General features: G+C 43.4%; 1 protein-coding gene across 5 annotated transcripts in view; it reads left to right on the top strand.

Moving 5' to 3' along the window:
• GNPTAB (N-acetylglucosamine-1-phosphate transferase subunits alpha and beta) overlaps nt 1-15,135 on the top strand; it is an 82,592-nt gene that overhangs the window by 50,170 nt on the left and 17,287 nt on the right. For 4 of the 5 annotated variants that reach the window (XM_068560590.1, XM_068560588.1, XM_068560591.1 and 1 more), the window contains 10 exons: nt 1,135-1,199; nt 1,469-1,603; nt 6,073-6,234; nt 6,629-6,808; nt 7,031-7,201; nt 9,127-9,256; nt 10,354-10,557; nt 11,241-12,346; nt 14,415-14,614; nt 14,830-15,049. In XM_068560590.1, the coding sequence (XP_068416691.1) occupies nt 1,135-1,199; nt 1,469-1,603; nt 6,073-6,234; nt 6,629-6,808; nt 7,031-7,201; nt 9,127-9,256; nt 10,354-10,557; nt 11,241-12,346; nt 14,415-14,614; nt 14,830-15,049 (2,573 nt within the window). The remainder of the gene's footprint in view (nt 1-1,134; nt 1,200-1,468; nt 1,604-6,072; nt 6,235-6,628; nt 6,809-7,030; nt 7,202-9,126; nt 9,257-10,353; nt 10,558-11,240; nt 12,347-14,414; nt 14,615-14,829; nt 15,050-15,135) is intronic. The other variant, XM_068560589.1, reaches the window with a different exon arrangement.

Raw genomic sequence — 15,135 nt, 5'->3', positions numbered from 1 at the left:
CATGCCTTCTGTATCTTCCAAAACTTTGATGGATTGTTGAGCAGACCTATAGCAGACCTCCAGAACCCCCCTCTAGGTTGATTGTGGCTTTTACCATTTTACACCCTCTGATCAGAATTGGTTATAATCCACCTAACTTGAGATCTGGTCTCCGTGAAATCCACAAAGATGCCATGTGTTGTTTAGCTACCTTCCTGAGATTATGTACAAATACATATTGCTCATCTATTTGAATTGTCTGATTTACCAGTATAGAATCCACCATATCAATGGGGAGAGACAGACAGACAGACGGAGGCAGAGTGAGGTGTGTATCTGATAAATTTACCCATAATGAACTCATGCTCTAAGTGCTCAGTACTTTCTTTAAAGATAAACAGTATATTGTGAAGACTTTCTTTTCTCCAGTGCTCACCAACTGTATTTTTCTGATACATTTGAGACTCTTGCTCAGGATCAGCACCCATCTTGCAGGCTATAATCTGCAGACCCTGCTTTCTGTGCCCATTTTGAGGATCAGAATTGCAGCCTTCCAACCTCTCCTGTTTTCCATGGTCCCCGAATGTCAGCAGGTTTGCTGATCTCATTTGTTCCCATCACTTTAGAACTCTCTCCCAGTGGGGCTGTGTCATCACCCTCCTCACCGCCAACTTAATCTGCTCTAATCACATTACCTGATGAATCTTAGGAATTCACTGTGACTCTGGAGGAACCTTAGGAGAGTCCTAAGTGGCTCCCTGCCGTTAATCTAAATGCCACTGGCCTTGCTTTCAAGGCTCCCTTCTGGTTGCCCTTTTTTTCCTAGTACCCACCACTCCCAGATGTTTTACTCTGGTCAAACAGTTTTGTTTTTTAAATTACACATGTTGAGGTTTGATGTTTGCTTTCTACATTTCTTCTGCCCACATGAGTCTCTCCTTCAGTATTGCAAAATCTAACGTTTAATTGTACAGCAATTTACATTTGTTCCCCTTTTGTTAGATGGGTTAATTTTGTCTCCCCCAACTACCTTTTCTTTGAGACCATGTATTATACTGGTTTAACAGCTTTCAAAATGCCTTGTACATTGTCCTGCCAGACATCATAGTTAAGTATTCATTAAAAAATGCTTGTTTATTGTATTCTCTATTGTAGTTGAAGATGCCCACACTGGAATTTTTAAAGGAAACAGCAGACAGACAGTTTGGAGGGGCTATTTGGTATGTTACTTTAAATTAACTGTATTTTTGCAGTAGATTAGAATAAAAGTATGAGAAATAAAGCTGTTTTACTTTGAGAGGCTTTTTAATGTTTACTTTTCCTCTAAGCCTAGCTTTCTAGTACTAGTGAATATCGATTTAAATAATTGTAATATTCTTATTTTGAAGCTTGTGTGATGCAATAGATATTTACTAGTTTTCTCAGCTGTAAGTTTTCATCAGCCTTATGATGTGGAAAGTGAGTTGTGTTTTTCCCCTTTTTATTTTAGACAACAGATAAGGAAGTCCCTGGGTTAGTGCTAATGCAAGATTTGGCTTTCCTGAGTGGATTTCCACCTACATTCAAGGAAACAAATCAACTGAAAACAAAATTGCCAGAAAATCTTTCTTCTAAAATAAAACTGGTAAGAGCATAGAAAATAGAGCAATTAGCATAGCACATCCCATTTCATGCGTGCCTCTTCTCTGTGGCCCCCTTTGTTATAGTATAGCCGACAATCATAAGAAGCAAAGAGGGTCTCAATTCTGTCACAATGTTGTCACGAAGACAGCTCTTTATTTGTAGAAGATCCTCCCTTTTCACTCTTTATTTGGGCAAAATTCTGAGTCTTAACTTGGTTTGTTGGTTTCCCAGACAGCAGCAGGATTCATTTGTTTAACAAATGAGCTAGTATGTGTCAGGTGCTGTTCTAGCTGCTGAGAATGTAGCAGTGGACAAAGCAGACAAAAGCCCTGATGGCAGTGGAAGCATGGAAGGAGGGGATGGGGGGAAATCAGACATGTGGTGGTAGGTACACACAGGCTCCTGTAGACTTATGAAGAGCTTCCACTCACAGAGGGGGGATGCTTCAGATTTTTGGAACATTTGATAATGTGAAACCTTCATTCATTAATAGCTAGTTGAGCAACTAACGTATTTAGTATTTATACTTATTAACTCTTCACGCTTGACCACTGAGGCCATTCGTGAGTTGACTTTGGAGATGGTGACATGTCTTTCCATAACATTTCTTGTTCTCAGAGCCATCTGTCTGATTCATGTAGGGCACAGTCCGTGTGGGTGTACTTTCCTTTTGACCTTATGCCAAGATGCCTGCTATTCTGTTAGAAACAGTCCAGGTTGTAAAACGTGAATGTTTCTTCTCTCAGACTAGAGGGCATAAAGTTCTTTGCTCAGAATTTGTTAGGCTCTGCTTTTCTTGATTTTACAAAAAAATGTTCTTTAAATTCTGCCACTGTGTTTAGCTTCCTGCTTCTCAGTTCCTTCTCCTCTTGATGTCATTTAACAGTTGGGAGGTGAAAGGATGGAGGTGGAGATAGTGGCAGGGAGAGCTGTGACTCGGGGAGGGGCGGTTATTTAGTTCATGTCTGGACCATGTTTTCTCTCTGCTGGTCAAAGTTCTCTTTAACTTGTTTCCTTTTCCCCTTAAGTGTTTCACTGTTTTAAGATACATTGTATTACCTTTGTAAATACCATGGTAATATGAATGACATTTATGCTTTTTCTTTTTTTCATATTTTCCTCCATAACTTTCTTTATGGTACCTGGAAGTATGGTGATGCCCGGCTAGAGTAGGGTTGAGTTATTCCTTTATCTGCAGTTATTTTAAAATAGATATTATGTTCCTCCTTCCCTGAATTATTTTTAGTATGGATCTGGGCAGATAAAACCATAGATTAGCATTCATTTCAGCCAATGTGTATTTGGCTTCTTGGCTTCCTAGCTGTTGGTTCCACAGTTACAGACATATGCGTATCTGTACTTTTGACCAGCGCATCTGCTGCTAGGTGGGCGTGTCCTGCCAAAGATCGCCAGCCCAAGTCGTGGTCACCCCGCAGCAAACTAGTTTTTGGGCAGTGTGGAGTGGTGTGTGCCAGGAGACGCTGGGGGCGCAGGAACTTGAATTGGGCAGTAGCACCACCAGGCTCGGTTCATGGGGACGCCCGCTCCTCCATCATTCACCCGGTTGGAGGTTGATCTGGATTCCCCAGACTTGTCTTTGTGGAGGCCGGCACCTCCCGGGGGGTACAGCCAATTATTCACAATGTGCATTGCAGCTCATTGTCACAATGCCAGCACCTGCGATTGGCTTCAGGGATGAGGACTTCTGATTTTTGGAGGCTAGAGAGAAAATGAGAAAGAGGAAGCACAGAAGGAGAGTGTCAGTGTTCAAGCCTGGTTCTCCAAGGGACTCTCTTTCCTTGGGTCCCACTTCCTGGTTCTGTTATGGGCACCCTGAGAATGAAGTTTCCAGTCATTGGGTTCCCGGTCCCTTCAGTGAGCGTTGATTGAACACCTGCTGTTGTGCCAGGGACTGTGCTAAGGATAACTGAGTGACTAAAATCACTTAGTGTTTGGGTGTGATCGCTTCCAAACAAGGTGTTTATACAAAGTGCTGGGAGAACATGTGGGCTTCGGTTGTACTGCAGGCAAAGATGGCTTTGCAGAATGGGAAACATTTTGGCTGGGGCCGTGCACAGAACAGCCGTTCTTCCAGCAGAGAAGCCAGTGGGAAAGACCTTTCTGAGAGGAGGGAACAGCTTGAGCAGAGGGCTAGGGGCTTGCAAGTAAATGGCCTTTTCAGAGAACCAAGGCAGCTGTTCCAGAGACCAGAGCCCAGGTGGGGATTTTCCTGATGCTGAGACTGGGAAGTTAGGCTGAGGCCAGATTGAGAAAGATCCCCTGGTGAGGAGCCCGGACTTTATCCTGGAGGCAGAGAGCATCTTGAGGAGGAGGACCGGTTCAGTTCTACAGAACACGGGAGGGGAAGGTGTAGCAGGTAGACATTAAACAAGAAGCCGGAGGCAGGGAAGCCAGTTCAGCCACTGCTGCCGTAGCCCAGCAAGACACTCAGGTTCCACAAGTGCCTTGGCAATGGTGCCAGTGATGAGAGTGGTTCCAGAACCATCTGAGAGAAACCTTCAGCACGACCTGGTGACTCACTAGCTACTGGAGGAGATGGAAGGGGAAATGAAAGGGGAAGTGGATGTGACCAGTGAAGATGGATGTGGTGGCATTAACCACACTCAGAGCTTCATGGGAGAAGCGAGATTTTCAGGACACTGAGAGCTCAGTTTGGGGTGTTACGTTGGAGGTGCTTTGTGGCATGTGGGAGGGAGGGCCGTTAGACATTGGGCTTCAGGACCTGAACAGCTGAACCTCTGTGCCCTCCCAGGCTCCTCCAGGGGGCCTTTGCCAAGGCCTGTGGACCCCAAGCCACCTAGCACTCAGTTCTGTCCCAGAGACCCTGGCCGGGCTGTGAGCATCTCAGGACAGGTGCTGCCTACTCATCTTGTGCCCTAGTGATCACTTTAGGAAAATGTCTGAAATTTCAAAATAGTTTTCTAGAATAAAAGCAGCTTGGATAGAAGAGATTAATTAAGATAAGGGTATTTTCCAAATAAATTTAAAATTAAATTAGGATATTAAAGTACTACATTTATTTATCCTAGAGTAGTGATTTTTGCACTCCAGGGAGCCCTCCAAGGTTCTGTGGGAGGAGAGGCTGGGGGAGGGCAGCGAAACTGTTAGGGACCCAGATAGAACAGACAGAATGTTTGCCCTGCATGGCCCGCCTCCCATCCGTCCCCTACATAGCGAGGCAGAATAGTGACGGCAGTGAGAGCTGACCTTGGGTGAGTGCTTTGTGTATACCAGGCACTGTTAAGGTGAGAGAAAGTAATCAGTCAGGAAGACAACACGTGTGCGTGCACACACACACACACACACACACACACACACAATTTGCAGTAAGAGTTAATGCCTACATAATAAAAAGGGGCCTACATAAACTCTACTTTTGGCCTATATAAACTCAGGAAGCTTTGCAAGATGAGCTAAATATAGTCATGTAGCATATACAAGAGACCAGAATGAGCCCAAAGTAATTTGTTTGCTCTGTTTTATAAATTAAGAAAGAAGGCTAAAAAATTAAGAAAGAAATTGGCCCTATTAGAAGAGCCAATTCAGCAGAAGGATGTTGCTGTCCTAGATGACTGGATTTCAACCCTCTCCCTGCTTTTTAAGCTCTGAAAGCCTCTTTTCACAGGAAATTGTATGATACAGAGTTGAAACAAAAAACGTACCAAGGGTGGTGTGGGCTCTGGTCAAGGTGGGGAAGCCTGCCTGTAAGACATGTTGGTGCTTGTGATGTTCCCTCCTGGATTTATGGTTGCTTTGAAAACGTTGCCTCTCAAGGTGGTTTTCCTGTGGAAGCACTTCAAGCAGCCCTGCCAGGACACCCGTCGTAGGTGTGGGCACGAGAGCTGTTAGACACCTGCTGGCAGGTGTGCTCTCCACCAGTGTTAAGCAAAGTTACCTTGCAGGGCTTTCCCCAGTGTAGGCAGATGGGTAATACTCTAGAACAGAGGTCACAAACTGGTGACCAGGTGTGTTTTGTTTGAACGCATGCCAATCAAAAATATTTGCGCTACCATTGAAAACCGGGAGATTTCATGTAACACTGGGGATTCTGGCCTCTCCAGAGATCTGGCAGCCTTTGTCACTATTGACTAGTGGCTGCAGTTTTCAGATGGGGCCTGAGATGTCCCATTTGCCAAAGCCCCTGACTCCCTCTTGTTTCTAAATACTTGGTCGATTGCATCATTTGGGAAATGTGTCTGGCCTGTTTAGGTCTTCTGTTTTTGGTGATACTGGCTTACTATTTCATACATGTATGTGAAACTTTTAATCTTTTAAATGTATGTGATATACATTTAATATGTACAATATATAACATATAGTAGAGTACACAATATGTAGTATATATATGTATTGTATGTATTTAAAGATCAAGGATCAAACTGGGAAGTTTAAGGTGTCTCTTCTTTGTTGTTCAGTTTTTCCACATGTAACCCTCTTGTTATTTTATAGTTGCAGTTGTATTCAGAGGCCAGCGTAGCACTTCTAAAGTTGAATAACCCCAAAGATTTCCAAGAACTGAATAAGCAGACGAAGAAGAATATGACCATTAATGGAAAGGAACTGACCATAAGTCCTGCATATTTATTATGGGATCTGAGTGCCATCAGCCAGGTAAGGGATGCAGAGATTGTTTTAGGACCTGAATTGAGGGTTTTGATTATTAAAGATTTATGAGTCACTATATTAGAAGAAGGAAGAGGGCTTACAGAGAGGTGACTTGATTGGCACTTCTCTAATTTTCCAGTCACCGCCATTGGTTAATACTAATTGAAGTGACCTAGAATCAGATCCAAGAAATTTTTCTTCAAAAAATGTGTGAAAGAAATGCTGTTTTTGTTTTGTTGTTTTAAATATGCTGAGTGTTTTGCATTTTTTGTAATGTTTAAAAGCTGGACACGGTCTTTGGAAGTTTGCTGGCGCTCCCTGAGTGCAGAAGGGACAGTTGGGAGGGGCAGGTGTGACTTAGGGGCATTTTACATCTTTCTGTGCCCCATGCTTTTCTCAGTCTAAGCAGGATGAAGACGTTTCTGCCAGCCGTTTTGAAGATAATGAAGAGCTGAGGTACTCACTGCGATCTATCGAGAGGCACGCGCCGTGGGTTCGGAATATTTTCATTGTCACCAATGGACAGATCCCATCCTGGCTGAACCTCGATAATCCTCGAGTGACAATAGTCACACACCAGGTAGCGACTCGCCATATGTCACAAGGCTGCGGTTCCCCGTTCTGTCTTTTGCTGTTCTTTGTCTTGTCCCTGACTTCATCCGCTTACCCATCTCACCTCCATTTCCACCTTCCTTTAATCCTTCCATTCGCCTCCCTCCCTCCCTTCTTTCCAAAAACAAAACAAAACAAAAACCTCTCATCCGCCTTCTCTCTCTCTTTTTTTTTTTTTTTCTGTTAAAAGGATGTTTTTCGAAATCTGAGCCACTTGCCTACCTTCAGTTCACCTGCTATTGAAAGTCATATCCATCGCATTGAAGGGCTGTCCCAGAAGTTCATTTATCTGAATGATGATGTCATGTTTGGAAAGGATGTCTGGCCGGATGATTTTTACAGTCACTCCAAAGGTCAGAAGGTGAGTAGCTAAGAGATGCCTGGCTTAGAAGTCACTTAGAAGTTACAGACAGGAAATAAGGAAATCAGTATATATACCATATTCAAATTTGATCAAACAAGCATTTTTGAGTGTTAAGCTCAGGAAAGTTAACAATCAGGGAGTGAGAAAACTACAGTGGGAACTTTGCTTCCCTATATTCTCACCCAGGACCCACCCTCTACATTTGCTACTACAGCAGCAGAAAAAGCAAATAACTGTGAAACACAAAATCGTGCTTACCATGTCAGCAAAATGCCCAAGATAGAAAGCTCAAAGTAGTGCTTAAAGACAGAGCTGAAATTTCATTGAAGGCAGCCGGCCCCACTCTGGCTTTGAGGGGCAGGATGGGAAAGTGGTCATGAGCACAGATGTGGGTGCCAGCTGTGTAGCACTGTCCTGGGTGATGACCTGGCCTCTAGGTTTCCTGTCTGTGTACTGGGGGGGACAGGAAGACCCTGGTAGTGTTGTTAGAAGGGTTCAGTGATCAGTTGGAGCTTGTATGAGCTTGTAAGTTCTAGAACTCTGTTAAGCTATGGCTTGACAGGGGAGACAGACAGAATCAGTGACTGTGTACAGCGATTTCCGTGCCAGTAGGTGTGCCCTGGGTGCGAGGAGTGGGAGCGCCAGAGAGTGAAATCACACTGAGATAGGGATTGAAATGAGCTTGGAAGAACAAGTAAGAGTTAACCAGATGAAGAAAGACCTTCCAGATAATTGGACCATGCAAAGATACGGAGATTTTAAAGGGGAATGCATTTTTCAAAAATGATTTTTAATTTAGAAAGCAACCGTGTACCATGTCAGTTGTTTTGAAAGCAGACAGGTTCACAGCTCAGAATGCTGTGCTGGTTAATTCATCACAGGACCTCACGTATAAGGATATTGAGAGTTCATCTGCCCCCCTTTTCAGCCTTGAGACGAGACGGTGCATGAATCTGCTTAGGAGTTGACAACAGTGTCACAGAAAAGCAGTGACTTGTGTGCGCACTTTCCACCTGCACGCTCTTTTTTGTTTTACTAATTTTTGGCCATGGTATTGTATTGTATTGTATTTATTTATTTATTTTTGGCTGTGTTGGGTCTTCGTTTCTGTGCGAGGGCTTTCTCTAGTTGCGGCAAGCGGGGGCCACTCTTCATCACGATGCGCGGGCCTCTCACTATCGTGGCCTCTCTTGTTGCGGAGCACAGGCTCCAGATGCGCAGGCTCAGTAGTTGTGGCTCACGGGCCTAGTTGCTCCATGGCATGTGGGATCTTCCCAGACCAGGGCTTGAACCCATGTCCCCTGCATTAGCAGGCAGATTCTCAACCACTGCACCACCAGGGAAGCCCCACCTGCATGCTCTTGAACTCGCATTTAAGTCTGGCATGTTGCTGCTTTATTTCAAAATAGATCATTTATAAGACCATGTTGTAAGACTGACCCGTAAATTGAGTCCTTGTCTGCTTTCCTTGAGCAACGGAAAAGAGTAAACATGCCAGGTAAGACCCATCAGCAGGGCAGGACTGAGAAACTACCACAGGATGGCCCTGAACGCAGACCTTTTCTAGAGGCTCAATTTGTTTTGTTTTTCTGTTAAAGGAATCCTAATTTAAGAATAAAAAGTGTCCGGGGACTTCCCTGGTGGCGCAGTGGATAAGACTCTGAGCTCCCAATGCAGGGGGCACAGGTTCGATCCCTGGTCAGGGAACTAGATCCCTGGTCAGGGAACATGCATGCTGCAACTAAGAGTTCACATGCCACAACTAAGGAGCCAGCAAGCCGCAACTAAAGAGACCGTCTTCTGCAACTAAGACCTGGCGTGCAACCAAATAAATTAATTAATTAAATAAATAAATAAATATTAAAAAAAAAAAAGTGTCAGAAACCAGAAACCACTTTATTTTCCCTCTGGTTTTATCGTAGGTTTATTTGACATGGCCTGTGCCAAACTGTGCTGAGGGCTGCCCGGGATCCTGGATTAAAGACGGCTATTGTGACAAGGCTTGTAATAATTCGGCCTGTGATTGGGATGGCGGTGATTGCTCCGGTGAGGGTGTGTTCAAATGTAACTTGTCCATGCTGACAGAATTTTGTTCATTTGTCGTCATTATCAACCATGTACAGTGACTTAATTAACCATTTTTCACATATTGAAACAATCATCCATAGACTCTTTGGAGGTGATGACTGGTGTCCCCATGTGGCCCAGTTTATTCATATTGTCATTGTTCAGGGCATTTTCTCACATGACCCTGCACTTGAAAGTGTCTTCTATTATTCAAAATATGAAAATCAGTTATACCCTTAATTATGTGAGCTCGAGAGCAAGAATCGCTCTCACTGGTTCCTGTCGGAGCTCATGGCCAGTGGCCCCTAGAAGCACACTGCTCCAGGTCACTGAGGGACTAAAGAGATGCGGAAGAAATAAACATCTCCTCTCCTCGGCATCTCTTCTCCCTTTCTTGTACACTTACATTTAGACTTGTTGAGGATAACAAGTTTTTACATTTCTTTACTGCCTTTCAGTTTATAAAGCATCATCCATTATCCACTTGAATTTCTCAGTCACCAAAGAAAGGAGAGTAGGTGCACAGATATTACCTTCCTCCTACTCCATTTGAGGAAACAGGTTTGGGAAGGTGTTGGAAGAAACAAAGCTTGTGTTTCAGTCACCTCTATCAGAGGCACTTTTGAAAAATACGAACCGCTGCAGGGAGAGAACGTAGACATGCAGGAGAGTCTCTGGAACCCGGAGAGCTCGGGGACAGAGCAGTGACACTTGGTCACGAGTTTATTGCCGGTGTTGGGACATGTTCTTGTCAGTCCTGAGAGTCACAGTCTTCAGAATAATCTGATTCTCCATACACATCTACACGTGCCCCCTTGAGCACATTTGAGGCCTGTACTTCTGGGCTGCACAGATGGTAAGTGCCGAGGCCTGGTCATCCCACAGCCAGTCCACTGGCAACTGATGCCCCCTTTTCAGTTTGCCTCTTTTTAAGCTACGTAAAATCTTCTGTGAAAGAATGGGGTGAACCTTTCCTGACTGAAATTCATCCATCGGTCTTGAAAACAGCTGAGAAATAAGGAACTGGCTTTTTTCCAAGACTGTAAGCACAGCAGGATTCTGTTTTCCTCCTCCCCCTCCAGGTAACAGTGGTGCGGGTCGCTATGCAGGAGGAGGTGGGGGCACCGGGGGCATTGGAGTCGGACAGCCCTGGCATTTCGGTGGAGGAATAAGCGGCGTCTCTTACTGTAATCAAGGATGTGCAAATTCCTGGCTCGCTGATAAGTTCTGTGACCAAGCCTGCAATGTCTTATCCTGTGGGTTTGATGCTGGTGACTGTGGGCAAGGTATATTTATTGCCATAAAAACGTATTTAGGATAAGGGGATAACAATCTTTCATAAACAGAGGGGTTTGGATCGTTTTTGTTACTTAAAGTAATAATTCTCTAGGTATCCCTTTCCCAGCCTTGCATCCAAACTAGTTGTGAGTTATAAGAGGGCACAGATCTTTAGACAACAGGAGACACTGAAGCTGCATCTTTTCCTGTTATTGCTCTAGTCTGATTTTTTTTTCTTTTTTTAGTAAGCAGATTTATCTTAGCAGATTTATCTTACATAGTGAAGGTTTAATTTGGGAACAATGAAAGGAGACCAATAATTCATTAAATAAGCTTGGTTTGAATACTGGATCTTGTTGATAGCTTATTTACTAATGGCGGTCCTTTTGGTCAGAAAGTTGTCTTTTTTTCAAATGGACAAAAAGATGGAAGTTGACCATTGGAATTCGCTGTCCTGAATCGTGCCTTGTCTCTCTAGTGAGTCAGCCTCAGCATTCCATGTCGATAATAGTGATTGTTTCAGAAAGTAAAAATGAGCCCTATACCAGTAGCTTTTGTGTTAGAATTTCTGATGATTTTAAAGTCCATTTAAAGTCACTCTTAGAAAGTGAAAACTCAAACCCTAAGAATTAAAGGAAAAGGGGGAAAATGCATAGTTTTTAAAAAATCATGTTTGTGTTTTTTCCTCTAGATCGTTTTCATGAATTGTATAAAGTAACTCTTCTCCCAAACCAGACTCACTATGTTATTCCAAAAGGTGAATGCCTGCCTTATTTCAGCTTTGCAGAAATAGCCAAAAGGGGAGTCGAAGGCGCCTATAGTGACAACCCAATAATCCGACATGCTTCTATCGCCAATAAGTGGAAAACCATCCACCTCTTAATGCACAGTGGAATGAATGCGACCACAATACATTTTAATCTCACGTTTCAAAGTACAAATGATGAAGAGTTCAGAATCCAGATAGCAGTAGAGGTTGACACAAGGGAGGAGCCCAAACGGAATTCTACAACCCAGAAGTCTTACCAAAGTTTGGTTAGCCCCTCAGCACTTCTTCCAGAGGTGGAAATCCTGTTTGAGGATATCCCCGAAGAAAAACGCTTCCCCAAGGTCAAAAGACACGATGTTAACACAACAGGAAGATTCCAAATGGAGGTGCAAATTCCGCTGGTCAATATTTCACTCCTTCCAAAAGAGACCCAGTTGAGCCTTAATAACTTGGATTTGCAGCTAGAACACGGAGACATCACCATGAAAGGATACAATCTGTCCAAGTCAGCCCTGCTGAGGTCGTTTCTGATGAACCCACAGGATGCAAAGTTAACAATAAATCATCCTCTAATGACAGAGCAAAGAAATGACAGTTTGGAGGCCCCACTGGAAAAACAGGTTCACAAAAGCATCTTACCCAGCAGTTTAGGAACATCTGAAAGATTCCAGGGGTTATTGCCTTTTCCAGCAGTGACAATGACAGTGAATGGCCACTCCCAGAGCCAGACTCCACCCCTGGACTTAGAAACCAAAGCAAGAGTCAGGTCCAAAACTGTGACCCCAAAAGTAGGAGGTGGAGGTGTGTCAAAAGAAAAGCTCTCATCTCTGATTTTCCCACTGGAAGACAGGGAGACAGAAAAGGTAATCACAGGGGAAGAACAAGAGAAGAACAGAATGGAGGAAAATGCTAACAATTACCTAGGTGGTAATGAAGTATTACCCGGAAGAAAACTGCAACATTACACAGAGAGTTACCTGGGCTTTTTGCCATGGGAGAAGAAAAAGTATTTCCAAGATCTTCTTGATGTAAGTTACATCCAGCCTTATTCTTTCCCATGCTCAGGAAAAATAAATAACCTTGTAAGTGGTAGTGATATAATAATAGCTACCATTTATTCAGTACTTCCCTGTGCCCGCCACTGAACTCAGTACTTTTCTTATGTGGTTTCATTTAATTGTCCCAATAATTCTAACAATAAAACTACCTTGTAAGGGTCTGCTATCATTGTCCCCATTTTGCAGTTTAGGAAGCAGCCTTCATGTGAATGGGTAAGGGATTTAGCCAGGGGCATACCCTGCGTCCATAGTAGGACAGGGATGGTATCTTTACTTGGCAGGTTGTGATATCAGAAAACGCTTTTGCATACCTCGTGCAGTCAGATCTCATATTTTTCAAACTTTACTAATGAAAAACCGGAGAGGCAGATAAATTCATTAGCTTTCCCGACATCACAACAGCAGGTGAGGGTGAGCCAAGCCCTCTCCCTCCTGTACCACGGCCTCCACGGTGCCCTGGGGTCCTTTGCACGTCTCACAAGCGCCGTCACTGTGCTGACTGCCGGGGAGTGCAAGATGGTGAGAACAGTCGCTGCTCTTGGAGACTCAAAGAGCAAGCTGGGAGGACAGATTTGTGGGCAGATAATTGTGGCAGTGTGACGAGTGTCTGCTGAAGTGTGGACAAGGAGTCCGAAGGGAAGATTCCCTAACTCTGCCTGGAGGTGCTGGGGGGAGGCATCCAGGAGGACATGCCCTGTGAGCTGACCTTTGAAGGGTGGGGCTGGATCGTGACCAAAGCACAGCCGTGAGTGGGTGCTGGGCTGGGGGAGAGTGATGAAGAGGGGCGTTGTCTCATTCCTCTCACGGCCTTCAGGAAGTATCTTGTCCCTGACACGGTAGCGTTTACTAATTGTTAAGCGAGGGGATGCAGGGTTCTTGCCTACATTGATTTCCTCATTCTCCCCCGCTCCCTGCTTTTTAAATTGCAAAAGCACTATAGGCTAATGGTAAAAGTCGCAAGCAATGCAAAAAACAAAAAAAGCAGTAAAAAAAAAAAAAAAGGGAAAGGTCTGTCTCCTTCCTTCCTTAATCTCCTTACTTGAGACAGTCACTATGAATATGTAGTTTGGTGGGTATTCTTCCAGTATTTTTCTATAGATATGCAGACATACAAACTATATAGATTGTTTTGCAGCAGTGAAGTTATATGTATTGCTCTGCAGTTGCCTTTGATGTGGTAGCATGTGGGCAAATTGCCATTGTTTTTTTTAACAGCTGTAAGCTGTTTCCAGTGTTTTGCAAGTACAAATACCTAATGTTGCAATAAATATTCTCGTACATATATCTTACTCTTGAGGAAGTTTTATTTCTGTAGGTAGAATTGCTAGGTTAAAGGGTCTATTGCGTATAAAATTTAACTGTGTCTTTCTTAAATATTGCACCCCTTCCTCCTTCCACAAACAGTATGCAAGCGTGCTTGTTTCTCCACAGACTAACCAACAGCAGTTAATAGCATCTATATTTTCATCAGTTTGAGAAGCAAAAATATTTCATCTTCTGTAAAGTGTGTTCAGGTTCTTTGCCAATATTTTTTGCCCATTCATTCAGTTTCGCCTCTTACTGGTTTTGATAGGGTTCTTTACGTTTCATAATATTAACACTATTATATGGTGAAACCAATTTTGTATTCTAGTCTTTGTGTTCAGAACTCAAGGACTTGCTGCTTTGATGTCACCAATAGAAATAACTTGATACTGAAAGCACTATCAAATTTATTGTAAACCAATTACATATTGCATTGAAATTGGCTATGAAATCTCACGATCAATGACTAGTCCTTAAAGAGTACCCTAAAAGCAGACCTACACCCCACAGCTGTTGTGCTCAAGCCGATGTTGGCGATACTCTCACTGAAATCCAGTTTTGTCCTGCTCTTAGGATGCTTGAGGAGACCTGTTAGTGCTCATTTCATTTGCCCCTCAGGACAGTTAGTGACTGGTTATTACCACGTTACATAAAGTAGTACCTCTGTCTCTTGTTAACACAGGGCACCTGTGCACTAAACACAATGCTGTGTTGTGTGGAATTCTCTTTTCAGGAAGAAGAGTCACTGAAGACACAACTGGCATACTTTACTGACAGCAAACACACAGGCAGGCAACTAAAAGATACATTTGCAGACTCCCTCCGATATGTAAACAAAATTCTAAATAGCAAGTTTGGATTCACGTCTCGGAAAGTCCCTGCACACATGCCTCACATGATCGACCGAACAGTTATGCAGGAACTGCAAGACATGTAAGTCTTGCTTGTGTTTGAGTTGTGTGTGCCCAGAGCCAAGGCTGCTTGAAGTTTTCGTCCTCACTATGCTGCGTTTATGGCTCTGACACGTGATGAGTAGTATGTCGAAGGTATAATCTAAATAAGTGGGAAGGAAGATTCTGACTCCACAAGTGTTAGGTACTGTATATATTTTAAATATCCAGATCTCACGGTATGTTACATTTGGACAGGTTCCCTGAAGAATTTGACAAGACGTCATTTCACAAAGTGCGCCACTCTGAGGACATGCAGTTTGCCTTCTCTTATTTTTATTATCTCATGAGTGCAGTTCAGCCACTGAACGTATCTCAAGTTTTTGATGAAGTTGACACAGACCAATCTGGTGTCTTATCTGACAGAGAAATCCGCACGCTGGCTACCAGAATTCACGACCTGCCTTTAAGTTTGCAGGTATTGTAATTTTTTTTCCCCTAAACTTCATAATATTTTGAACTAAACTTTTACATTTGATACTTTCTCTCTTTCCCCTACATACT

Source organism: Eschrichtius robustus, chromosome 13 (assembly GCF_028021215.1).
Source record: "Eschrichtius robustus isolate mEscRob2 chromosome 13, mEscRob2.pri, whole genome shotgun sequence".
Taxonomy (NCBI): Eukaryota; Metazoa; Chordata; class Mammalia; order Artiodactyla; family Eschrichtiidae; genus Eschrichtius; species Eschrichtius robustus.
Note: the sequence above shows the minus strand (reverse complement) of the source record. Positions and strands in the feature narration are given on the sequence as shown.